This window comes from Budorcas taxicolor, chromosome X, assembly GCF_023091745.1.
Source record: "Budorcas taxicolor isolate Tak-1 chromosome X, Takin1.1, whole genome shotgun sequence".
In the NCBI taxonomy this organism is placed as follows: domain Eukaryota; kingdom Metazoa; phylum Chordata; class Mammalia; order Artiodactyla; family Bovidae; genus Budorcas; species Budorcas taxicolor.
In genome coordinates this window covers 44,566,698-44,594,083 of record NC_068935.1, presented here as the reverse complement: position 1 = coordinate 44,594,083, position 27,386 = coordinate 44,566,698, and the positions used below count along the sequence as shown (strand labels likewise).

Sequence of the window (27,386 nt, the reverse complement as noted above, 5' to 3'; positions counted from 1 at the left end):
GAGACCACCCTTATGGCAGAAAGTGAAGAGGAACTGACAAGCCTCTTGATGAAAGTGAAAGAGGAGAGTGAAAAAGTTGGCTTAAAGCTCAACATTCAGAAAACGAAGATCATGGCATCTGGTCCCATCACTTCATGGGAAATAGATGGGGAATGAGTGGAAACAGTGTCAGACTTTATTTTTGGGGGCTCCAAAATCACTGCAGATGGTGATTGCAGCCATGAAATCCGCATTCAGCCACCCTCAAAACTTGCAACAGTATGAGTTTAGTATATGTTTTCATTCAGCTCTCCAGAACTCAGTCAAAGGCAGTAAGGAGTGTCTGCCTTCCTACTTCTGTTTGTCCTGTACGAGTGATTGCAGCGCAGATAGAACCCTTGGAATACTGATTTGCTTAGCACACCCCAAAAAACCCATTGGAGCAGGGCAGTTGGCACCTTTCTTGCAAAATCTTAGTCCTTTCTCTTAAGGGAACTTGAGATGATTGCATTTTAAAGGAAGTTGAAATAATAAAACTGTTTCAACAGGGAGAGGGAGGTTGAATTATAGCAACCTTGGAGTTAAAGTAGTGATGTTTAATTGTCTTAAAAAATCACACTTAATGATGTAAATAATGTCTTCAAATTTTCTAATTTAAAAATTCCCTCAGGCAATGATTGTGTTTTGTTTTCTTTTTCGCTTTTTCTTTCTTTCTTTTTTTTTTTAAATGAAGGTGCTTGAAAGCAAGGTTGAGAATTTGAGACAGTACATTACCAGACATGGTCTCTTCAGAAAAATGTGAACAAAGGAAGTGATAAACTGACTTCATTCTCTCCTGGATATAAGTGGGAAGTCAGGCCACCAGCCTCTTTTTCTTTCAATACGAATACTGTAGACAAATAAATATTGCTAAAAAGGAAATCTGTATATGAGTTTTACCTCTTAATAACTGTGGTCCTGTTGAATTCTAGTGTAGCTCTTTCCGTTTCTAAGAATTAAAAAATGTATCCTAGGGCTGAGTGTGAGTAAAAGTGATTATTTGATACACTGCAGTGAACAACAGCTCAGCTGGGCAGAGAGGTGTAAGGATGGACAAATTGAGTTTGGAAGGATATTCTACTGGATAAGAACTTGAACTCAGAGAAAAAACAGAAAAATTTCCATTAACAGATGAGAAATTTATCCTTTGACTTTAAGATAACAGCTATAATGAAATATAATTCACATACCACAAAAGTCACCACTTTAAAGTGTACAATTCACTGATTTTTAGTAAATTAACAGAGTTGTGTGATGATCACCACCATCTAATTTTATAACATTTTCATCACCTCAATAAGAAACCCTGTACCCATTAGTACTCACTCTCTCCAGCCCTTAACAACCACTAATCTACTTTCTGTCTCTCTAGGTTTTCCTTATTCTGGATGTTTCATATAAATTGAATCATACAATCTTTGTTCTTTTGTGTCTGGCTTCTTCCTTAGCATAACATTTTTAAGTTTCATCCACGTTGTATCTTAGTAACTCATTGCTTTTTTTGACTGATTAATTTTCCATTGTATGGATATAATAGGTTTTGTTTATCCATCCATCACCTAATGGACCTTTGGGTTATTATTTATAATGCTGTTGTGAAAATCGATGTGCAAATATTTACACAGACATATTTTTTCATTTTTTCTAGTAATGGATTACTGGGTCATATGATAACTCTATGTCTGACTTCTTGAGGAACTGCCGAACTGTTTTCCACAGTAGCTACTTTCCATAGAAAATTTTTGACTTTCCCACCAGCAATGTATGAAGGTTCCAGTTTCTCCATATCTTCACCAACCCTTTTTGTTTTCTATTTTTTATTTTTATTATAGCCACTCTACTAAGTGTGAAGTAGTATTGTGGTTTTGATTAGCATTTCCCTGGAGAAGGAAATGGCAACCCACTCCAGTATTCCTGCCTGGAGAATTCCAGAGACGGGGGAGCCTGGTGGGCTGCCTTCTATGGGGTCGCACAGAGTCGGACACGACTGAAGCGACTTAGCAGCAGCAGCAGCAGCAGTGGTTAACTATGTTGACTATCTTTTTATGTGCATATTGGCCATTTGTATATCTTCTTTGTGAGATGGCTATTTAAATCCTTTGCCAACTTTTAATTGATTACTTTTATTGTTGAGTTGTAAATTCTGAATAGTAGACCCTTTTCAAATACATGATTTGTAAATATTTTCCCCATTTTGTGGGTTGTCTTTTTCTTGACAATGTCCTGTGCTGAGCTTCCCTGGTGGCTCAGTGGTAAAGAATCCAAAGGAGACACAGGAGACATGGATTTGATCCCTGGGTTGGGAAGAGCCCCTGGAGAAGGAAATGGCAACCCACTCCAGTATTCTTTTTTTTTTTTAATTTTTAAAATAAATTTATTCATTTTAATTGGAGGCTAATTACTTTACAATATTGTAGTGGTTTTGCCATACATTGCCATGAATCCATTCCAGTATTCTTGCCTGAGGAATCCCATGGACAGAGGAGCTGGTGGGCTATAGTCCATGGGGTTGCAAAAGAGTTGGACATGACTTAGTGACTAAACAATGTCCTTTGATACATAAACGTTTTTAATTTTCATGAATTTCAATTTATCCATCTTTAGTCTCTTGTTGCTTGTGCTTTTGGTGTCATCCAAGAATCCATTGCCAAATCCAAGGTCAGGAAGATTTCCTCTTCTGTTTTCTTCTCAGGGTTTTGTAATTTTAACTCCAGCATCCATTTTGAGTTAATTTTTTAATATGATGTAAAGTTGGAGTGCAAATTCTTTCTTTGTATGTACTTATCCAGTGATCCCAGCACCACTTTTTAAAAAATATCTCTTTAAAAACTCTATTTTATATTGGGGTAGAGTTGATTAACAGTGTTCATGTTGTTAGTTTAAGGTGTACAGCAAAGTAAGCCTCCAGCAACTCATCAATTACAGTTCAGGTTTTCCTACCTTGCTTCCCATTCCTGTGGAGGCTTCTCATGATTTTCTGCTCTAGCAATATATGATCTCTATCTGCTTGTCTGTTTCTCTAATTTTGAGTGGATCATTTTTCCCCTGTGACCTCAATTCCCTGACAAATGTAAGCAAAGTTCTTTTTCCCATTTTTTTTTTAAAGCTATTTGCTTGTTTTTAGGGTGGAGTGATGACTAGCAAATGCCTTAAATGCTGGAGTGGAAACCAGAAGTCCTGTTTCTTCCTTTTTGATGTAGGCAGTCTCCAAACACTATTTTAACTGCATCCTACAAGTTTTTTATGTTGTGTTTTTTTTTTATTCATCTCAAGATGGTTTCTAATTTCCTTTGTTGTGCTTTGACTTCCTATAAGGGGTAGCATTTCTATTCCATTATTGGATTAATTTCACAGCACATTGGTACCTCCAGGCCCCTAGGTGCATGCTTATTTTTAGAGTAGGCATTCCTTCTTAAGGAATAGAGAAACTGAAAGTAGACATGAGTGGCTGGCAGGAGGGGCTACAACTTAAGCCCTAGCTTTTGAGGCCACCCCATAGTCTATGTCCTTGTCAGCTAGGGGTGATATTGCCCTTTAGGTGACATTTGGCATGGTCTGGGCACATTTTTTATTGTCATACTTGGGTAGGGGGTGGCGTGCAGCTATCTGATGGGTAGATTCCAGTGATGTTGCTAAACATCCTACAGTGCACAGGGCATCCCCTCACAATAAAGAATAATCTGTTCTGAAATGTCAATAACTGCCATTGAGGAACCTTTCTTTTAATCCTTGAAATTGGAAGGGACTGTTTCCCAACTCACCCAGCACCTCCATGTACAGTGTCTCCCTTACCTCTTCACAATGGTCCCTGAGGTAGGTGAGATGTCACAATCTGAGATGAGGCAAGTGAAACCTTAAAACTGAAGCAACCTGTTCATTGGTAGCAGAGCCTGGACTACTACCCTTCAGTTCAGTTGTTTCAAAAAAACCCACAGCTACCTGGACCTCCCAGCGGTTTTTCCATTCCACCTTTCAAAAGCAGATCATCATGCACTGTCTTGTGAGTACACATCTGGCATGTTGGTAGGTTAAGGGGCTTCTCCTGGCTAAGAATGCTTCACATGGTCTTATGAGTCCCCCGTTTAATGTCTCCCTCTGCAGATAGAGTAGAAACTCCCTGAGGGCAGGTATGGCCTTTGTCACCACATAGTGAAAGTTGCTCAGTCGTGTCTGACTCTTTGCGACCCCATGGACTGTCCATGGAATTCTCCAGGCCAGAGTACTGGAGTGGGTAGCCTTTCCCTTCTCCAGGAGATCTTTCCAACCCAGGGATTGAACCCAGTTCTCCCGCATTGCAGGCAGATTCTTTACCAGCTGAGCCACAAGGGAAGCCCTGTCACCACATAGACACTCAGTAAATTTGTGTTGAATGGATTAGAAGATATGAGAGAAAGTACACCAAAATATTAGCTTGGTGGATCTCTAAGAGCTTGGAATGAAGGTTGTAGCTGCCTCCACAAAAGGCTGGGAAATGGGGCATGACTCCAGGGCTGGTGGGGGAAGAGAAACTGTGGACCTATTTATTGATTATTTTGCCTAGAGGATTCTCTTTTGGCTATCATTAATAATACTGGTAAGCATCATTTAATTCCTCACATTTCAGCTTCTTTTTCTCTTTGAAATGTTTATACTAGCACTTTTTACTTGGAATTAAAAAACCAGTTTTAACCCTGTTTAAAAATTCAGTGTCCTCAGATTTTGTCACCTAAAGATCTTCTCAAAAACATCATTTAAAAAAATCTGTTTTGGTGTTTGATATCAGTTATCATGAAATTATCCTGACATTGAATCTCTGTGTCTTGGGGTAGTTGGTCTCAGTCTTCTCAACCATAAAATGGAAATGATGATCCTTTGTTAGCTGAGACTTTTACTGAGGATAAAATAATTTAAAGCACACAAAAGCATTCTGAGCCATACTATGTAAATGATAGGGCCCCTCCAAATAAAGGTAATTCTGAAAAAACATGTTTGTGTGAGTTATGCAATATAACCAGTTGTCATGCAATTATTAGTTTGCTAGAATGCGTTCAGATTTTGTGTTCCTTACTCACAGTACTAGCCTGAGTAAATAAGACTTTTCTTTCTTATAATTTGATTAAAAGATCTAAAACTGTATTTTATTTTGGACTTTTCTGACAATTACAATACCTTGATGTTTGTTCCTCCATAGGTGTTACAGAATATCTTGGACACTGAAAAAGATTATGCTAAAGAACTTCAGTCTCTTCTTGTTACTTACTTAAGACCCCTGCAGTCCAATAACAAGTAAGTTTTATATTTTAAACCCCTCACTAAGGAAAGCAAGATAATGTCAGCATATGGAGTCATTACTCTTATGTCAGTGAATAATTGATTTTGCCCTTTAGAAGAATTTCCACAGATCACAGGTTGCCAAGAACATGGTCAAGGCAACAGAAATTATGCAAGATGTTGCTTTTGGAGAGCTTGACTTTCTCTCTCTTCTGGCTGTGGCGGGAATGAGTCGATCTGCTTTTCTGTCTGTCACCATTTTTGTCTTGTCTGTTTTTAAAGGGATATATTTGGTTTTACCTTCCAGAAAAAGGACTTGCTGATGTTTTTATGCAAAAAGCACAGACACTGGAAATTCTTCTGCTTGCTGTGACCTTTGCTTGCCAGGGCAGAAACTCTTTCCCATGCTCTGAGAGTGGAAAAAGCGTGGCGTTTTGTGAGTGTTCCTAAGAGCCATTCAAGCCAGTATTTCACCCAGGCCAAAGAGAATGAGAAAGAGATGTTAGGATGTTTTTCACAATCCAATATTCAAACCTTATTCTGGTCATGGAAATCTGAAGGCCTGAATTGCAAACTTACTTTTCACAAAAGAAAACTGTTGACCACTCATTTTTTTCGGTGCTTGTAGACCTGGCATATGTAACAAATAATGTCCAACTGCATTTGTGTGTTTTTATTTTAATGGATTAAACTTTCCTAGAGATTATGATTTAAGTCAAATAGAAAATTTAGCAGTTGATAAGTAGAGTGGAGGACAAAAAAACCTCTTCTTTTACTTCAGTTTGAGTATATTTTTGACAAACAATTGCCTGAATTGTTGGCTTCTAGCTTAAATAAGTTTAATGATGTATTTCACTATTTTCTCCCTTTTTCTAAATCATGCTTGCTTAGACATAATATCCTATTTAGTTTCCCACTTGGTTATTTTCATGACACTATGGGAATCCTACTTCAGTATGAAAGGATTTTGTATTCCTGTGTTTTTTCAGAGTTTAAATGATCAACAACAAAGTAGCTTTTGTTATTATTTTGTAAAATATGAAGTGCTCTGTGAATCATAGTTCTTAGAGCTGAATGGAACTTCAGTGAATCATTGGGTCTAGTGCCCTGGAAGAAATGACTTTCCTCACTGAATAAATAAGAAAACCAAATCCCAGAGAGGCTCACTGCCCTGCCCATCACATGGTCTAGTCAGTGGCCAGACTCAACCCGCTGTGTCTCCTGCCACTGAGTGATATGTGGGTCTGTGTTCTAGAGGTGACAGGCAGAGGAGGAGAGGGACACTGATGTGTTAAAGCTGACAGCAGAGATGGCAAGATTTCAAATAAAGGAGTGATTGATGAGCAATCAAGAACTAGACAAAGGCAAGGAAAGGAAAAGAGCCAGGGCAGAGGAGGTGAGAGAACCGAGCCTGAACCACACTGTTCCATGGAAATTCAAAATGCACTTACAGTCACTTTCCATTGGTTCTGCCTTGTAGACCCCGAAATGATTTGAGCAAAGCAGACTGTTCACTGTTTAATCCTGAAGGGTCCAGCTAAGTGCTCAGTCAAGTTCCTGCTGCTCTAGGGGAGCAACAGCCAGGAAAGCTGGCTAAACGGTTTCACTTTTGACCCCCAGGAAAGGGGTTTTTCAGCTTGTGGTTCAAGAGGGCATCAGAGTGGAGGAACTGGGTGCTTTTTATACTCTAGGGGTTCCTGGTAACATCTGTTTGGGTCTTCCTTTTCTTTGTCAGCAAAAATAACTCTCCTGTAAACCCTCTCCTAGTATTATTATATTAAGGAGAAATGACGTGTGGCAGACATTGGCCTTTTCAGTCAATCTTCAGAAAAGTTTTCTGTCAAAAAGTGGTTAGGAGCATTTACTCTGGAGCTAGAATGTTTGAGTTCAACTTCTGGTTTCACCATTCACTGGCTTTGTGACTTTGGCTGATTTGCTTAACCTCTCTGTGTGGGGGTTTCCTTATGTGTAAAATGGAGACAGCAATAGTATCTATCTCATAAAGTTGTTGTAAGGTTAAGACAAGTTGTTATTTGTAAAATGCTTACCTCAGTGTTAAGCACTATACTAGTGTTGGCTCCTGGTTTTTTTTTTTTTTCTGGTAGGAGAAGAAAAGATGGGAAAATTCTTAGTACAGAGGTGATGGATAAAATTGTTCAGTTTGTCTTTGTCTGATTCCATTCCATTCCAAAAACAAACACACACATCAGTACTATTTCTTCCCTCCTACTTCCTCTCCAGATTTCCTTGAGTTGATTTTTAATTTAAGAGAAGCTGGATTTTGCTCTTTTTCCTTGTGCCTTATATGGCATATATAATATCTTCCAATTACTGTCCCAGCTCCTCTAGGGAAGAGAAGTCAAAAGTTTTTAGACTTATTTCCAACTGTGATGTATTCTACCTACTTTAGATTCTTATTTATTTTTTATTGAGATACAATTGACATGTAAACATTATATTAGTTCAGATGTACAGTGTAATGATTCAGTATTTGTATATATTGTGACATAATCACTACAGTAAATCTAGTTAACATTTATCATCACACATAGTTACACAATTTTTTTCTTGTGATGAGGACTTTTAAGACCTACTCTCTCAGAAACTTTCCAATATGCAGTACGGTATTATTGACTATGGTCACCATGCCATACATTCCATCCCTATGCCTTCCTTATCTTATAACTAGAAGCTTGAACCTTTTGAGCACCATAATCCATTCCACCCACCCCCTCTCCCCACCTTTGGCAACCACCAATCTGTTCTCTGTCAATGCTCAGATGTTAAGCACTTGTTACTCATTTACTCCTTGCTTTGTAAAATACCTAATGTCCCTTGTAAACACTCATTTTCTTTAGGATCATTATTCTTGTTATAGAAAAGGAAACCAAAGAAAGAAGTTTTAGAAAGTTGCTTAAGACCACAGAGTTGGTGTCAATTCAGAAGCAAAAGTTAAAATATAAGAATTGCTTCTTTTGTCCCATTTGCCAGTTACTAGCAAACTATCACCTAACCAGACTAGAGAGAGATAGCTGATGTCATCCCCAAGTTCTCTTCATTGAAGCTGCATATATATATTTTTCAGTCTGAGTACTGTGGAGTTTACATCTTTATTGGGAAACTTTGAGGAAGTATGTACATTTCAACAGACGCTCTGCCAAGCCTTGGAAGAATGTTCAAAGTAAGTATCTCACATTGCCATTAAGATAGCTAGCAACATTGGGTTTTTTAATGTGCATTTTGTTTTCTTTTGACTGTTGTCTTAGATATGGGCACTTTGTATTTATGCATTTATACATTTATTACAACTTTAGTAAATTGCCCCAATACAGAGAAAATCTGGACTTCCCTGGTGGCTCAGTGATAAAGAATCTGCCTGCACAGCAGGAGATGGAGGTACAATCCCTGGGTCAGGAAGAGCCCCTGGAGAAGGAAATGGCAGCCCACTCCAGTATTCTTGCTTGGGAAATCCCATGGACAGAGGAGCCTGGCAGGCTACATACAGTCCATGGGGTCACAAAACAGTTGGACATGACTGAGCAGCTATACAACAACAACAACAGAGAAAATTCACTAGGTGGTGGTATTCACAGTGTCAGACCACTAGTCGCGTATCAGTGTTCTACATCTAGTCAATTACTTCTGGCTCTATTTAAAAATTATATTGACAAATAAGGTCTAAATTGACTATGGATATTAGATGATAATTCGTGCATAGCAAATTACTTTTCTAAGTAATGCCTTTATGTGAAGCACAATACATCACTGAAGGCTAGCTAGATCATTGAGGTGTTCAACTTCATACTGCAGAGTGAACTGTGATGATCATCAGGCAATTTACTTCTGGAGCAAGATTAGTTGTCCAAGTGGTGGATCTCAGACATTGGTGACTTTTGTTGTCTATAGGGAACTTGGGGGCAATTGCCTGTTTCTTGAACTTGGTGAAGCACAAGTGGTTGTCCACAGAGGAAGCTGGTGAGAGCCCTCCCAAGGAGCCCTCAAGAGCCACTCCAAATGCTGATAGGGATCCAGATGATTGGTATGGAAAGATGGTGACTAAGAGCAGATTGCCATCTAGATTTGTCATCTTTGTTTTCCATTTTATAGAGAAATACATAGAAGAGTCCAAAGAATAAGCCAAAATTATTATAATCGATATCTCTGAGTGGTGGAATTCCAAGTAATTTTTTTCTTGTGCTTTTCTGAGTTTTTTGCAAACTAAGATAGGTGACTTGTAATTTTAAACATCTGGCTGTCACCTTGCCTAGCAACTGCCACCAAGACTACATAACACTTCTTTGTGATGTGTCATTTCTGGATTCAGTTAGTTTTGTCTGTGCTTGAAGTGAAGTGAAGTGAAAGTTGCTTTGTCACGTCCGACTCTTTGTGACCCAATGGACTATACAGTCCATGGAATTCTCTAGGCCAGAAGACTGGAGTGAGTAGCTATTCCTTTCTCCAGGGGATCTTCCCAACCCAGGGATCGAACCCAGGTCTCCCACATTGCAGGTGGATTCTTTACCAGCTGAGCCACCAGGAAAGCTCAAGAATACTGGAGTGGGTAGCCTATCCCTTCTCCAGGGGATCTTCCCAACCCAGGGATCAAACCAGGGTCTCCTGCATTGCAGGCAGATTTTTTTTACTAACTAAACTATCTGTACTTGAACTTCATGTAAATTAATCAAGAGTATTTTTAGTGTATCTGACTAAATTTGAATATCGTAATTTGAATAAGCATCTTAGAACCCCTATTAATGCAAAATAAGTATCTGACTCTATGTATTGGAGCTATGTTTGGTGGCTGGGGTTTAAAGCAGTGGCCAAGAACTTGCATTTCATAGATAAAATGGTTATAATATAGAAGTTTCTTTTTAACTTTGGCAAAAGAATTCAAAAGGTTTGCATGTTGCCAGGTTTAGCAGAAATCATCTTCCTTTATCTTGTTTTCTCTATTACATTGTGTGTTCTACTTGTTTTACTTACAGGTTTCCAGAAAACCAACACAAAGTAGGTGGTTGTCTTCTGAGCCTCATGCCTCATTTTAAATCTATGTATCTGGCGTATTGTGCAAATCATCCTTCAGCTGTAAATGTGCTCACCCAGCACAGGTAAATTATTAACATTTCCCCCCCAAAGCTGTTTTGCAATGATACCCTTTCCTCAGACTACCTATTTGGAAATCTAGAGTCTCCCTCTGAACTTATCCGTGTTCATCATACCAGAAATTGATTCATTGTTATATGGTTTTATTGCCCACTCATGTAACAAGTAATTTATTGAGCACCTACTATGTGCAAAGTCCTATAGTAGCTGATGGGGATCCAGTTGTGAACAAGGAAGAGAAGGTCCTTTCCCTCATGGAGCGTAGACTCTTGAGAGAAATAGACATGAAATTATGTGTCACGTACTTTAAGCAAAGATCTCTGATTATAATTATACACGAAGATAAGCTTTTGGATTCATGGAGAACAGCAGAATACTGTCTCCTTTAAGAGTCCTTGCAAGGGATCCAGCTGAGCTCACGTCTCTCCTGCCCTTCCTTACCCTCTGACAACTCATCCTTGACACATTCACTGATATAGTCATCGGGACCAGGATTCTGTAGGATAGACTTGAAGACAGTTTTGACTTTGAAACTGTGTGCTAGAAATCCAGGTGGGACAATAGGAGGAACAACACATAGAGGCACACATATGAGTGAACTCAGAGTCTAGATTCAGACCAACATGATTCTGGAGGCTGCTATAGACAGAAAAGACTTCTCTCTTAATTTTACTTGAACTCCCAGAGCCAGGCTGGAACACTAGTTGACACCAGCCCTCAGAAAGTGATGGAAACTTTGGTTTTGTCCTGTTTTGTGAGGGGCTTGATTGGCTTTATAAGGGCATTTTGAAGGTAGAATTCAGTAGGTCCTCCTTGGAGGTCAGTTTTACTTCCCTGATGAAAGTTGTGAATTTTTATGAAATAGCAAATATGGACGTTGGAGTTTAAAGAAAGAGAAGCCATGACTCTAGATTATTTAGGCAAGTGGCTCAACTGCTTAGAGCTAATAATAACACTGACAATGTGCCAAGCGCATGATGTAAAAGCCTATGATAGAGTTACTATTATTACCATCTCTGCTTTACAGATAAGACATTGGAAGGTTAAGTAATCTGCCCAAGTACTCACAACTGTTAAGTGGTTGAGCCAGAATTAGAATCCAGGTCTGTCAGACTTCTAAAAAAATGTCTTTATGGAGGCATGTGTTTCACCTACAAAGAGAATACTCTGAATGCAAATTTAAAGGATTATCATAAAATGAACACTTAGGTACTTAAGAAATAAAACGTTGCCATTTCCTTTCTAATATAACAGCTTTATTGAGATATAATTCACATACTTTACAATTCACCCATTTAAAGTGTTAAATTAATTTAAGTAAATTCAGAGTTGTGCAGCCATCACCATGATCAATATTAGAAGATTTTCATCATTCTCCAAAGAAATCCATATTCGTTAGCAGTGAGTCTCTATTGCCAGACCAAGGCAACCACTGAAATACTTTAGGTCACTATAGATTTGCTTATTCTGAACATTTCATATAAGTGAAATGACACAACATATGGCCTTTTGTGTCTGGCTTCCTTCACTCAGCATGTTTTCAAGGTTCATCAGTGCTGTTGCACTTATCAGTACACTGCTTTTTAAATTGTCATATAATGAAAAGCATTCCATTGTATGAATACCACATATTGTTCTTCCATTCACCAGCTTGTGGACATATGGATTGTGAATGGTGTTATTATGAAGGTTCATGTACAAGTCTTTGTGTGAACATGTTTTCATTTCTTTTGGGTAGATACCTAGGAGTGAAATTGGTGGGTCATACAGTAACTCTGTTTTACTTTTAGAGGAACTGTGAGACTTTTCCAAGCAGCTGCACCAATTTATATTCCTACTAATAATTTATGAGGGTTCCACTTTCTCCACATCCTCACCAACGTTTGTTATCATTAGTCTTTTTGACTATAGATTATAGCTTTCCTAAAAGGTATGAAATGATACCTTATTGTGATATTGATTTGCATTTCCCTAATGACTCGTGATGCTGAACCTCTTTCATGTGCTTATTGGCAATTGGTGCACCTTCATTTGGGGAAATGTCTATTCGGATCCTTCACCTGTTGTTAAATTGGGTTACTTGTCTCATTATTGAGATATGATTAACATACCATAAATTCACCATTTAAAAATGTACAACTCAGTGGTTGTTTATATATTATGTTGTGCAACCATCATCTCTATTTAGGTCCAGAGTATTTCTATCACCCTCAAAAGAAACCCCTTACTACTAGCAGTCACCCTCCATTTCTCTAAGGGCTAATGATATTTCCTGTGCATCTTGGCTATTTTAATATCTTCTGTGGAAATGCGTCTACTCAAATCGTTTGTCCATTTTTTATGTGAGTTAATTCATCTTTTCATTTTTGAGTGGCAACATTTCTTTGTACATTCTTCTTTGTATACTCTTATCCAATGTGTGATTTGCAAAAAATTTCTCCCATTTTGTGGGTTTTCTTTTTACTCACTTGATGGTATCTTTTGAAGCACAAAAATTTTTATTTTGTTTAATTTTGATGATGTCTGATACATCTATTTTATCTACTTTGCTTATATTTTGGTGTTATATCTAAAAAACTATTGCCTAATCTAGGTTATGAAGATATGCCTTTCTAAGAATTCTATAGTATTAGCTTTTTAATCCTTTTTTGAGCTAATTTTTACATATGATGTGAGGTAGAAGTCCAATTTCATTTTTTTGTATGTGGATAAGAAAGTAGAGAAGACCACTAGACCATTCAGGTATGACCTAAATCAAATCCCTTATGATTATACAGTGGAAGTGACAAATAGATTCAAGGAATTAGATCTTAGATTAGAATTAGATAGACAGAGTGCATGAAGAACTATGGATGGAGGTTCGTGACATTGTACAGGAAGCAGTGATCAAGACCATCCCTAAGAAAAAGAAATGTGAAAAGGCAAAATGGTTGTCTGAGGAGGCCTTACAAATAGCTGTGAAAAGAAGAGAAGTAAAAGGCAAAGGAGAAAAGGAAAGACATATCCATTTGAATGCAGAGTTCCAAAGAATAGCAAGGAGAGATAAGAAAGCCTTCTTCAGTGATCATTGCAAAGAAATAGAGGAAAACAATAGAATGGGAAAGACTAGAGATCTCTTCAAGAAAATTAGAGATAGCAAGGGAACATGTCATGCAAAGATGGGCTCAATAAAGGACAGAAATGATATGGACCTAACAGAAACAGAAGATATTAAGAAGAGGTGGCAAGAATACACAGAAGAGTTATACAAAAAATATCTTCACGACCCAGATAATCATGATGGTGTGATCACTCACCTAGAGCCAGACATCCTGGAATGCAAAGTCAAGTGGGCCTTAGAAAGCATCACTACGAACAAAGCTAGTGGAGGTGATGGAATTCCAGTTGAGCTATTTCAAATCCTGAAAGATGATGCTGTGAAAGTGCCACACTCAATATGCCAGCAAATTTGGAAAACTCAGCAGTGGCCACAGGACTAGAAAAGGTCCATTTTCATTCCAATCCCAAAGAAAGGCAATGCCAAAGAATGCTCAAACTACTGCACAATTGCATTCATCTCACATGCTAGCAAAGTAATGCTCAAAATTCTCCAAGCCAGACTTTGACAGTACATGAACCGTGAACTTCCAGATGTTCAAGCTGGTTTTAAAAAAGGCAGAGGAACCAGAGATCAAATTGCCGACATCCGCTTGATCATCAAAAAAGCAAGAGTTCCAGAAAAACATCTACTTCTGCTTTATTAACTATACCAAAGCCTTTGACTGTGTGGATCTCAACAAACTGTGGAAAATTCTTAAAGAGACAGAAATACCAGACCAACTGACCTGCCTCTTAAGAAATCTGTATGCAGATCAAGAAGCAACAGTTAGAACTAGACATGGAACAACAGACTGGTTCCAAATCGGGAAAGGAGTACATCAAGGCTGTATATTGTCACCCTGCTTATAGTGCATCATGAGAAATGCTGGACTGGATGAAGCACAGTTGGAAGGAAGATTGCTGGGAGAAATATCAGTAATGACACCACCCTTATGGCAGAAAGCAAAGAACTAAAGAGCCTCTTGATGAAAGTGAAAGAGGAAAGTGAAAAAGTTGGCTTAAAACTCAATATTCAGAAAACGAAGATCATGGCATCCAGTCCCATCAATTCATGGCAAATTGATGGGGAAACGATGGAAACAGTGACAAACTTTATTTTGGGGGGCTCCAAAATCACTGCAGATGGTGACTGCAGCCATGAAATTAAGACACCTGCTCCTTGGAAGAAAAGTTACGACCAACCTAGACAGCATATTAAGAAGCAGAGACATTACTTTGCCAAAAAAGGTCCATCTTGTCAAAGCTATGGTTTTTCCAGTAGTCATGTATGGATGTGAGAGTTGGACTTATAAAGAAAGCTGAGTGGTGGAAGAATCGATGCTTTTGAACTGTGGTGTTGGAGAAGAATCTTGAGAGTCCCTTGGACTGCAAGGAGATCCAGCCAGTCCATCCTAAAGGAAGTCAGTCCTGAATATTCATTGTAAGGACTGATGCTGAAGCTGAAACTCCAATCCTTTGGCCACCTGATGCGAAGAACTGACTCATTGGAAAAGATCGTAATGCTGGGAAAGATTGAAGGTGGGAGGAGAAGGGGACAACAGAGGATGAGATGGTTGGATGGCATCACTGACTCAATGGACATGAGTTTGAGTAAACTTCGGGAGTTGGTGATGGACAGGGAAGCCTAGTGTGCTGCAGTCCATGGGGTTGCAAAGAGTCAGACACGACTGAGTGACTGAACTGAACTGATCCAATTGTCCCAGCACCATTTGTTGATTTCTATTGTTATAAATCTGTTCCATTGTATTTTATGTCCCAGAATTGGATCTATCTTTGTAAATGTTCATGTGAACTTAAGAATTTGTATTTGCTGTTGTTGAATCAATTTTTCAATAAATGTTGATTAGATCAACTAGATGAATGATACTGTTCTTTTCAATTACATCCTTATCAATTTTTGACCTGCTGAATTTACTGATACTGATAGAGGGATGGATTGTAATAGCGGAGCCATCTATTTCTCCTTCCAGTTCTATCACTTTCTTTTCCCTGAAGTGTTTTGATGTTCTTTTGTTAGATGCATTTGTGTTAAGGATTGCTTTATCTTGTTGGAGAGATGGCCTTTTTATCTTCATGTAATTCTCTCTCTTTATCCCTGATAATTTTCCATGTTCTGATAATCAGCTTTTTCTGAAATTAACATAGCTAGTCCAGCTATCTTTTGATTACTCTTAATATGTCTTTTTCCATTCCTTCGCTTGTAATCTGTGTCTTATAGACAATATATAATTGAGTCTTGTTTTTTAATCCACTTTGAGAGTCTCTATCTTTTAACTGGCATATTTAGACCATTCATATTTAAAGTGATTATTATTATAGTTGGATTAATATCTAAAATGTTGTAACTGTTTTCTATTCATTGCACTTGTTCTTTCTTTGCTACCCCCCTTGTACTACCTTCTCTGGTTTTAGTTAAACATTTTGTATGATTTCATTTTCTCTTCTCTTTTAGGAAGAATTTTAGTGATTTCCCTAGAGCTTGAAATATCCATTTACAACTACTCTGACAGCACATACAACTACTCACATAACACTTAACATTTCACAAGTAGTAACTTAGAGTATTATCAGTTCTTCCCCCTCATCTCATATTATTCTCATTCATTTCATTTATTCATAATGTAAAATCACTCAATACATTGTTGCAATTATTACTTTGAACAGTTCTATTAAAAATAAGAAAAAAAAGATTTTATTTTACCTGCATTTATTCTCTGACACTCTTCCTTTTTTATGTAGATCCAAGTTTCCTTCTCTCTGAAATACTTCTCTTAAAAATAGTTGATAGAAAATCTACTGGTGACAATTCCCCTCAGTTTTTGTTTGCCTGAGAAAGTTTTAATTTTGCTTCCACTTTTTTTCCTTCTTTTTTTATTGTGTAAAATAAACAAACAGCTGTATAACATGAGATCTATCCTCCTAACAAATTTTTAAGTGTACAGAACAACATTGTTAATTATTAGTACAATTTTGTACAGCAGATCTCTAGAATTTTTTCATCTTTTGTAACTGAAACTTTATATCCATTGAAGAGTAACTCCCCATTTCCCCCTTACCTCAGCTCCTGGAAATCACCATTTTACTTCCTGCTTTTATGAGTTTGACTAATGTTGATACCTTATATAAATGGAATCATGTAATGTATTTCTGTGACTGACTTATTTCACTTAGCATAATGTCCTCAAAGTTCATTTATATTTTCACATATGACAATATTTCCTTCTGTTTAAAGAGATAAGCATGTACATAGTACATTTCTTTATCCATTCATAATCAATGGACATTTAGGTTGTTTTCACAACTTGGCTATTGTAAATAATGCCTCAGCAAACATGGGAATGCAAATGTCTCTTTGAGATTCTTATTTCAATTTATTTGGATAAATACCCAAAAGTTGGATTGCTGGATTAAATAGTAGTTCTATTTTCAGTGTTTTGAGGAATTTCCATACTATTTTCCACTGTGGCTGCACCAATTTATATTCCCACCAACAGTGCACAAAGATTCCAGTTTCTTCACATCTTTGCCAACATTTGTCTTTCTTTCTTTCTTAATTTTAATTATTTATTTATTTTTGGCTGCACTGGGTCTTCATTGCTTTGTGTGGGCCTTCTCTAGTTGCAGCGAGCAGGGACTACTCTCTAGTTTTGGTGCACAGGGTTCTCATAGGGGTGGCTTCTTTTGCTGTGGAGCACAGCTCTAGGCACGTGGGCTTCAGTAGTTGTGGCACACAGGCTCTGGAGCATAGACTCAGTTGTGGTGCTTGTGGTGCCCAGTTGCTTTGCAGCACGTGGAATCCTCCTGGACCAGGGATCAAACCCATGTCCCCCACATTGGCAGGTGAACTCTCATCCACTGCACCACCAGAGTTCTCTTTCTTCATTTTTTGATAATGACCATCCTAATCAGATGTGAGGGAATGTCTCATTGTGTGTGTATCTCCATGTGTGTTTCTACAGTTCTTTACCTGCTGCTGCTGCTAAGTCACTTCAGTCGTGTCCAACTCTGTGTGACCCCATAGACAGCAGCCCACCAGGCTCCCCCGTCCCTGGGATTCTCCAGGCAAGAACACTGGAGTGGGTTGCCATTTCCTTCTCCAATGCATGCATGTATGCTAAGTCGCTTTAGTCGTGTCTGACTCTGTGCGACCCCATAGATGGCAGCCCACCAGGCTCCTCTGTCCACAGGATTCTCTAGGCAAGAGTACTGGAGTGGGTTGCCATTTCCTTCTCCAGTTCTTTACGTAAATGTATACAATCTTATGTAGTAAGGGTCATGTATCTGTTTTCCTCAAATAAATACTCATGTAATATTTTAATTGAAGTATAGTTGTACAATGTTAATATAAGTTACAGGTGTACAATATAGTGATTCAAAATTTTTAAAGGTTATACTCCATTTATAGTTATTATAAAATATCATCATAGTTCTGATTTGCACTTCCCTAAGGATTAGTGATATTGAACATCTTTTCATATATCATTTGTATGTCTTCTTAGGAAAAATGTCTATTCAAGTCCTTTGCCCACTTCTAAATTGGGTTATTAGTATTTTTACTATTGAGTTGTAGGAGTTCCTTATTTGTTTTGGAGGTTAGCCTTTTATCAAATATATGAATTACAAATATTTTTTTCCTATTTTATAGATTGCCTTCTCATTTTCTTGATTGTTTCCTTTGCTGAGAAGAAGGCATTTAGTTTGATGTAGTTCCACTTGCCTATTTTTCCTTTTGCTAACTGTGCTCTTGGAGATCATTACTAAGACCAATATTGTAAAGCATTTCTCCTGTTTTCTTCTAGAAATTTTACAGTTTCAGGTTTTAGGTTTAAGTCTTGAATCCACTTTGAGTTGATTTTTGTGTGTGGTGTGAGGTAAGGGTCCAGTTTCTTTCTTTCTTTTTTTGCATGTGCATGTTCAGTTTTTCTAGTACCATTTGTAAAACAGTTTTTTCTCATTATATATTCTTGGCATCCTGGACAAAGATCAATTAAATATATATACATAGACTTATTTCTGGGCTTTCCTATTTGTTCCATTGAGCTATTGTCTGTTTTTGTGCCAATACCATACTGTTTTAAATACTGTAGATTTGTAATATGTTTTGGAACAAGGAAGTGTGAAGCCTCCAGCTTTGTTCTTTCTCAAAATTCTTTTGGTTATTTGGGGTCCATTTTGGTTCCATATGAATTTGGAGATTTTTTTTTTTCTTTTTCTCTAAGAAATGCCATTAAGAATTTATAGGGATAACTTTGAATCAGTAGATCACTTTAGATGTCTAGACATTTTAACAAATAATTTCTTCTGATATGTGAATATGGGATGTCTTTACATTTGTTTGTTCCTTCTTTAATTTTTTCATCAATGTTTTGTAATTTTCAGTGTACAAGTCTTTGGTCTCTTTCGTTATGGTTAGTCCTAAGTATTGTGTTCTTTTGATGCTATTGTGAATGAGACTTATTTACTTTCTTTTTTCCCTCCTTTCTTACTGTTTTTTTTTTTTGGATAATTCATTGTTAATGTTTAGAAATGCAGCTGATTTATGTATGTTAATTTTGAATACTGCAACTTTACTGAATTCATTTATCAATTTTACCAGTTTTTTTGGTGGCGTCTCTAGGATTTTCTATGTATAAAATCATGTCATCTGTGAATAGAAATCATTTTACTTCTTCCTTTCTCATTTGGATACCTTCTGTTATTCTTTCTTGCCTGTCTGGCTAGGACAGCCAGTACTATGTGAATAGAAGTAACCAAAGTAGGCATCTTGTTTCTGATCTTAGAGAAAAAGCTCTGTTTTTCACCACTGAGTATGTTAGCTGTGTGCTTTTCATCTATTGCCTTCTTATGTTGAGGCAATTTCCTTCTGTTTGTGATTAGTTTAGTGGTTTGGTGTTTTTTTAATCATGAAAGGATGCTGGATTTTTGTCAATGCTTTTTCTGCATCTCTTGAGATTATCATGTGATTTTTATCTTTTGTCCTTTGAGTGTGATGTATCACACTGATTGATTTTTCTATGTCAAATCATTCTTGTGTCCTAGGGATATTTCCCACTTGGTCATGGTGTATGATGCTTTTAAGAAGTGCTATTAGACTTGGTTTGCTCATATTTTGTTGAGGATTTTTGTATCTATGTTCATCAGGATAATGGTCTGTAGTTTTCTTGTGTTTTCTCTGGCTCTGATATCAGGATAATGCTGGTCTCATAAAATTAGTTTGAAAGTGTTCCTATCTCTTTAATTTTTTTGAAAAAGTTTGAGGAGGATTGGTGTTAATTCATTTTTAAATGTTTGATAGAATTCAGCAGTGTAGCCATTGAGTTCAGGGCTTTCCTTTGTTGGGAGGTTTTTGATTACAAATTCAATCTTCTTACTCATTATTGGTGTGTTAAATTTTTTTTTTAATTTTTCATGATTCAGTGTTGGTAGGTTGTATGTTTCCAGGAATTTGTCTATTTCGTCTATGTTATTCGGTATGTTAGTTTATAATTGTTCATAGAATAGACATATCTTGGAGATATTGCAGGTTTGGTCCAGGCCACTGCAATAAAGTAACTCACCTGAAATTTTCCTAATGCATATAAAAGTTACGTTTATACTATACTATAGGCTATTAAGCATGCATTAACACATTTTAAAATGTGCATATCTTAATTTAAAAATAATGCTGTTGGAAAAATGGTGCTGATAGATTTGCTTGACGCAGGGTTGCCACAAACTTTCAATTTGTAAAAAACACGATATATGTGAAGCACAATAAAGTGAAGTGCAATAAAAAGAGGTATGCCTGTAGTCACTTATGATCCTTTTTATTTTCATGGCATCAGTTGTAATGTCTCTTATTTAATTTTCTTTCTTTATCTGAGTCTTTTCCCTTAGTCTACTAAAGGTCAATTTTGTTTATTTTTTCAGCTCTAATTTTTATTATTTCTTTCCTTCTGCTAACTTTGGACCTAGTTTGTTGTTCTTTTTTCTAGTTCTTTAAGGTGTAAAGTCAGATTGTTTGAGCTCTTTCTTCTTTTTAATATAGGCATTTATCACTATAAACTTCCTTTTTAGAATTGTTTTGTTGCATTCTGTAAGTTTTGACATGTTGTATTTTTATTATAATTTGTCTGAAGATATTTTCTAATTTCCCTTTTGATTTCTTCTTTGGCCCTTGGTTGTTCAAGAGTGTGTTGTTTAATTTCCACATATTTGGGGATTTTCCAATTTCCTGTTAATTTCTAGTTTCATTCTGTTGGAATCAGAAAGGATACTTGGTATGATTTCAGTATTTTTAAAGTTAAGTTTTGTTTTGTAACATAACATATAACCTAACCTGGAAAATGGTCTCTGTACACTAAAAGAATGCATATGCTGCTCTGTTGGGCAGATTGATATGTATATGTTTGCTAGGTCTATATGATCTATAAACATTTTTCAGGTCATTTTTTATCTGGATGTTATATCCATTATTGATAGTGCAATATTAAATTTCTCTGGTATTATTGTGTTGCTATCTATATCTCCTTTTAGTCTGTTCATATTTGCTTTATATATTTGTGTGCTCTGATGTTGTTTGCATATATACATATTTTAATTGTTATATCTTCTTGGTTAGTTAATCGTTTTACTGTGATACTTTTTTGTCCTTCTTTGCCTCTTTTGACAGTTTTTGATATCAAGTCTATTTTGTCTGATATAAATGTGGCCACCCATGTGCTCTTTTGGTTACTGTTTGCATAAAATGTCTTTTTCCATCTCTTCAGTTTCAGCCTGAGTTTGTCTTTAAAAATAAAGTGAGTTTTTTTAGACAGCATGTATTTGGGTCTCTAAAAAAAATCCATTCAGCCGTTCTATATCTTTTGAGGACTTTAATCCATTTAAATTTAAAGTAATTATTGAAAAGGAAGAACTTACTATTGCCATTTTGTTCATTGTTTTCTGTTTATCTTGCAGCCTTTTTTGTCTCTTGCTGTCTTCCTTCATGTTTTATTGATTTTTGTGTAGTGACATGTTTTGATTCCTTTCTTATTTTCATTTGTGTATCATCTATAGGCATTTTCTTTATGATCACTATAGGCTTACATAAAATGTGACAATCTCTTTTCAGTTGATAAAAATTTAACTTCAGTTACACACACAACTCTACACTTTACTTCCCCTCCACTTTATGTTATTGATGTCACAAGATACATCTTTTTACATTGTATATCCCTTAGCATCTTTTTATAGTTATTTTTATACTTTTATCTCTTAATTTCTATGCCAGAATTAAAGCAAGTTATGTACTATAGCTAACAGTATTATAGTATTCTGTATTTGTTTATATATTTAACTTTACCAGTGACTTTATAAATAAGAATGCTATTGTGTTGCTGTTTATTGTCTTTTAATTTCAACTTAAAAGACCCTGTTTAGAATTTCTTGTAAAGGCAGATCTAATGGTGATACAGTCTCCAGCTTTTGTTTATGTGGGAAAGTCTTTATTTCTCCTTTGTTTATGAAGGGTAATATGCCAGATATTATATTATTGGTTGGCAGTATTTTTCTTTCAGTACTTTCAATATAGGGCTTCACTGGTGGCTCAGCAGTAAAAAATTGACCTGCAATGCAGGAGAGGTAGGTTCAGTCCCTGGGTCGGAAAGATCTCCTGAAGAAGGAAATGGTAACCCGCTCCAGTATTTTCGCCTGGGAAATCTCATGGACAGAGGAGCCTGACAAGCTACAGTCCATGAGGTCACAAGAGTCAGACATAACTAGGTGACTAAATTCTGTAAAGCAATTATCCTTCAATTATAAAAAATTAAAAACAACTTTCAATATATCATCCCTCCCTTCTGACCTGCAAAGATTCTGCTGAGAGACCCACTAATGGGAATTCTATTATATATGACAAGTTTCTCTCTCTCTCTCTCTTTGAGCTTGACATTTTATTTAGATTCCACGTGTAAGTGATACCATACAGTATTTTTCTTTGTCTGGTTTATTTCACTTTAGCATTATGCCCTTAATGTCCATCCATTTTGTTGCATATGGCAGGATTTCTTTTTCTCATGGCTGATTAGTGTGTGTGTATATATATATATATATATACAACTCAATAGCAAAAAAAGAGCCAAACAATCTGATTTAAAAATGGGCTGAAATGTTATATAGATATAGATATAAAACAGCTTCTTTATCCATTCATCTACCCATGAAAACTTAGGTTGTTTTTGTATTTTGGCCATTGTAAATAGTGCTGCTATACTGGGGTGAATCTAAATTGAGTTTTTTTGTTTTGTTTTTGGATATATACCCAGAAGTGAAATTACTGGGTCATATGGTAGATATATTTTTAATTTTTTGAGGAACCCCTATACTGTTTTACATAGTAGCTGCACCAATTTACATTCCCACCAATAGTGAACAAGGGTTCCCTTTCTTCTACATCCTTTCCAACACTTGTCATCTCTTGTCTTTTTGATAATAACCATCCTAGCAGGCATGAGTAGTATTTGATTATTGTTTTGATTTGTATTTCCCTGATGATTTGTGATACTGAGCACCTTTTTATATACCTGTTGGTCATTTGTATCTTTTCTTTGGAAAAATGCCTTTTCAGTTCTTCAACCCATTTTTAAATCAGATTTTTTTTTTTTTGCTATTGAGTTTAGTTCTTTACATATTATGAATATTGCCCCTTAAAGGATTATGACTTGCAAATATTTTCTCCTATTCCATAGGTTGCCTTTCTTTCTATTGATAGTTTCCTTTACTTGTTCAGAAGTTTCTGAGTTTGATATAGTCCCACTTACTTATTTTTTCTTCTTTTGTTTGTGCTTTCTGTGAGTACTCGAGGCTTTAGTTTTTTTCTAGTTTCTTTGTTTTTTCCCCTCCCTCTGTATCTTTGTGTTTCTTAAGAATTTCTTCACAGAGTCTATATCTTGCACTCTCTCAGCTGTAATCCACCATTGTTGTATTGGAGCCATGTTGATGTGGTTGGTATAAGGTGTAATGGAGGGGATGCATTCTATAATATTATGGATAAATTTTACTTATTTAATAGACCAGTGTCCCTGACCTCTGATCTGTAGAAATGTTTCTTAGACTTTTTTCCTCCTCTTACTTATGAGAGGAAGATTAGAGAGGGTCAGATAAGTCTCTGACAACATAGTTTCCTTTGGAGAGCAAGCCTTTGTTACAGAGAATGTTCTGGGAGCATTTCAGTACGGTCACTTTTCTCTCCCCTTCTCTGAAACACAAAGGGATTTTTCTCTGATTTTCTCTGTGAGAGCCTGCTTGGGTTAATGGATACAAAACACACAAAAGTTTTGGGCTCCCTAAGACTGGATCCTTGGGAATTTTTAATTGTCAAGCCAGTTCCATGCTCAGACTCTTGCAGTGTATCAAAAGTACCAGTGGCTTCTCCTCAGGGAAGTTGATCTTGGTTTTAAGTCTTTGTGTTTGACTGTCTTTCTAGATTTTGGGCTGGTGGCTTTCCCTGTGATCTCAATTCTCAGTGGATCTAAGAAAAGTAATTGATTTTCAGTTTGTTCAGTGTTTTTCTTGTTGTGAGAATGGTAATGATAACTTCTAAGCTCTTTGGATGTCAGAGCCGAAACCCAATTTCCTTTAATGATTTTTTAAATTATTTTGTTTTTTAACCAGTTTGCTTAACTTATATTTAGTAAATGTATAGAGTTGTACAACCATCACCACAATTCAAAATCATTTCTGTCACAGCAGATCCCTCATGCCCATCTGAGTCAATCTCTTCTCCCACCCCATAAATTATTTTTTTAGTGTTTGCTTTGAGGCTTTTCATATACATCTTGCCTGAATCTGCTTCATAGTAACAGTAACTTAATTCTGGGGAGATATAAAAACGTTGCTCCTAGTATAGCTCTATTTCTACTTCCTTTTCTTTTTCGCTACTTCCCTTTTTGTGCTACTTTTGTTATACATATCATGTCTATATGTTATAAACCCAATAATACATTCCCATAATTATTATTAGTATAATAATTTTCTGTCTATTAATGAAACTGAGAGAAGAATGAGGAGTAAGGATATATGTATAGTATTTGTTATTTTCCATTTGTGTGAGGTAATACCTCATTTCAGTTTTGTTTTGCATTCCTCAAATAATTAGTGATGTTGAGCATCTTTTCATGTGCTTATTGGCCATCTGTATGTCTTTTTCAGAGAAATGTCTACTTATTTGACAAAAATGTCAAATCTATTTTTGGATTGGATAGATTTTTTGATATAGAGTTATATGAGCTGTTTGTATATTTTAAAAATTAAGCCCTTGTCAGTCACATGGTTTGCAAACATTTTCTCCCATTCTGTGGGTTGTCTTTTCTTTTTGTTAATGGTTTCCTCTGCTGTTCAAAAGCTTAAAAGTTTGGTTAGGTCCCATTTGTTTATTTTTGCTTTTATTTCTATTGCCTTGGGAGATTGACCTAAGAAAACATTGGTACAATTTATGTCAGAGAATGTTTTGCCTATGTTCTCTTATAGGAGTTTTATGGTGTCCTGTATTATATTTAAGTCTTTAAGCCATATTGACTTATCTTTGTGTATGGTATAAGGGAGTGTTCTAACTTCATTGATTTCCATGTGGCTCTCCAGCTTTCCCATACCATTTGCTGAAGAAACTGACTTTCCCCCATTTTATACTCTTGCCTCCTTTGTCGAAGATTAATTGACCGTAGGTATCTGAGTTTATTTCTGGGGTCTCATTCTAGGGATAGTTTTTTGAGACCAGTGTTTGAAGTTTCTTCTGGCCCGCCTTAGTTGTCTCTTTCCCTGGATCTCTCTAGCAGCCTAGCTGGCCTCTTGTGTAGCTTGTTGTTCTTAATTAAGAGGACCAGCCTCCTTTCAGTTTTTGTTGTTGTTCATTCACTGAGTCATGTCCAATTCTTTGTGACCCTATGGACTGCAGCACTCCAGGCTCCTTTGTCCTCCACTGTCTCTCAGAGTTTTCTCAAATTCATGTCCATTGAGTTGGTGGTGCTACCTAAGCATCTCATCCTCTCTTGCCCCCTTCTCCTCCTGCCTTCAATCTTTCCCAGCATCCGGGTCTTTTCCAATGAGTCAGTTCATCAGGTGGCCAAAGTATTGGAGCTTCAGCTTCAGCATCAGTCCTTCCAATGAATATTCAGAATTTATTTCCTTTAGAATTGACTGGTTGGATCTCCTTGCAGTCCAAGGGACTCTCAAGTCTTCTCCAGCACCACAGTTCAAAAGCATCAATTCTTCACCACTCAGCTTTCTTTATGGTCCAACTCTCACATCCATACATGACTACTGGAAAAACTATAGCTTTGACTCTCTCTATATATATCTTTGTAGGCAAAGTGATATCTCTGCTTTTTAATATACTGTCTAGGTTTGTCATAGCTTTTCTTCCAAGGACCAAGTGTCTTAATTGCATGACTGCAGTTACCATCCGCAGTGATTTTGGAGCCCAAGAAAATAAAATCTGCCAGTTTCCATTTTTCCCCCATTTATTTGCCATGAGGTCATGGGACTGGATGCCATGATCTTAGTTTTTTTTAATGTTGAGTTTCAAGTCAACTTTTTCACTCTCTTCTTTCACCATCATCAAGAAGTTCTTCAGTTCCTCTTCACTTTCTGCCATTAGAGTGGTATCATCTGCATATCTGAGGTTGCTGATATTTCTCCCAGCAATCTTGATTCCAGCTTCTGATTCATTCAGCCCAGCATTTCACATGATGTATTCTGCATATAAGTTAAATAAGCAGGATGACAATATACAGGCTTGTTGTACTCCTTTTGCAGTTTTGAACCAGTCAGTTGTTCCACGTCCATTTCTAACTGTTGCTTCTTGTGCTGCATACGAACTTCTGAGGAGACAGGTAAGGTGGCTAGTACTCCCATCTCTTTAAGAATTTTGCACAGTTTGTTGTGATCCACAGAGTCAAAGGCTTTAGCATAGTCAGTGAAGCAGAAGTAGATGTTTTTCTGGAATTCCCTTGCTTTCTCCATGTTCCAACGAATGCTGGCAATTTGCTCTCTGGTTCCTCTGCCTCTTCAAAACCCAGCTTGTACATCTGGAAGTTCTTGGTTCACATGCTCCTGAAGCCTGGCTTGAAGGATTTTGAGTATAACCTTGCTAGCATGAACTCAACTGTATGGTAGTTTGAACATTCTCTGGCATTGCCTTTCTTTGGGATTGGAATGAAAACTGACCTTTTCCAGTCCCTGAAGCGACTTAGCAGCAGCAGCAGCAGCAGCAGCAGCCACCACTGAGTTTTCCAAATTTGCTGACGTATTGAGTGCAGCACTTTAACAGCATCATCTTATAGGATTTTAAATAGCTCAACTGGAATCCCATCACCTCCAGCAGCTTTGTTTGTAGCGATGCTTCCTAAGGCCCACTTGACTCCACACTCCAGGATGTCTGGCTCTAGGAGTGACCACACCATCATGGTTATCTGGGTCATTAAGACCTTTTTTGTATAGTTCTTCTGTATATTCCTTCTACCTCTTCTTATTCTCTTCTGCTTCTGTTAGGTCCTTGCTGTTAGATCCTAAACTTTTTCCCACTTTTATATTGTCTCAGTTTACAGTTCTGCCCCTTAGAAGCTGTGTTATCCAGGGTGATTCACTTCACTTTTTAAAAATTTAATTAATTAATTTTAATTGGAGGCTAATTGCACCCAATATTGTGGTGATTTTTGCCATACATTGACATGAATCAGCCATGGGTGTACATGTGTCCCCCCGACCTGAACCCCCACTCCCACCTCCCTCCCCATCCCATCCTTCTGGGTTGTCCCAGCGCACTGGCTTTGAGTACCCTGTTTCATGCATCGAACTTGGACTGGTCATCTATTTCACATATGTTTCACATACAAGTTTCAATGCTATTCTCTCAAATCATCTCACCTTTGCCTTTTCCCACAGAGTCGAAAGTCTGTTCT

General features: G+C 36.9%; 1 protein-coding gene across 1 annotated transcript in view; it reads left to right on the top strand.

The window, feature by feature from the left end:
• The window catches only part of ARHGEF6 (Rac/Cdc42 guanine nucleotide exchange factor 6), a 116,743-nt gene that overhangs the window by 56,801 nt on the left and 32,556 nt on the right, over positions 1-27,386 (top strand). Inside the window, exons 7-9 of the mRNA XM_052663743.1 lie at positions 5,189-5,283; positions 8,354-8,449; positions 10,254-10,376. Of these exons, the coding sequence (XP_052519703.1) occupies positions 5,189-5,283; positions 8,354-8,449; positions 10,254-10,376 (314 nt within the window). The remainder of the gene's footprint in view (positions 1-5,188; positions 5,284-8,353; positions 8,450-10,253; positions 10,377-27,386) is intronic.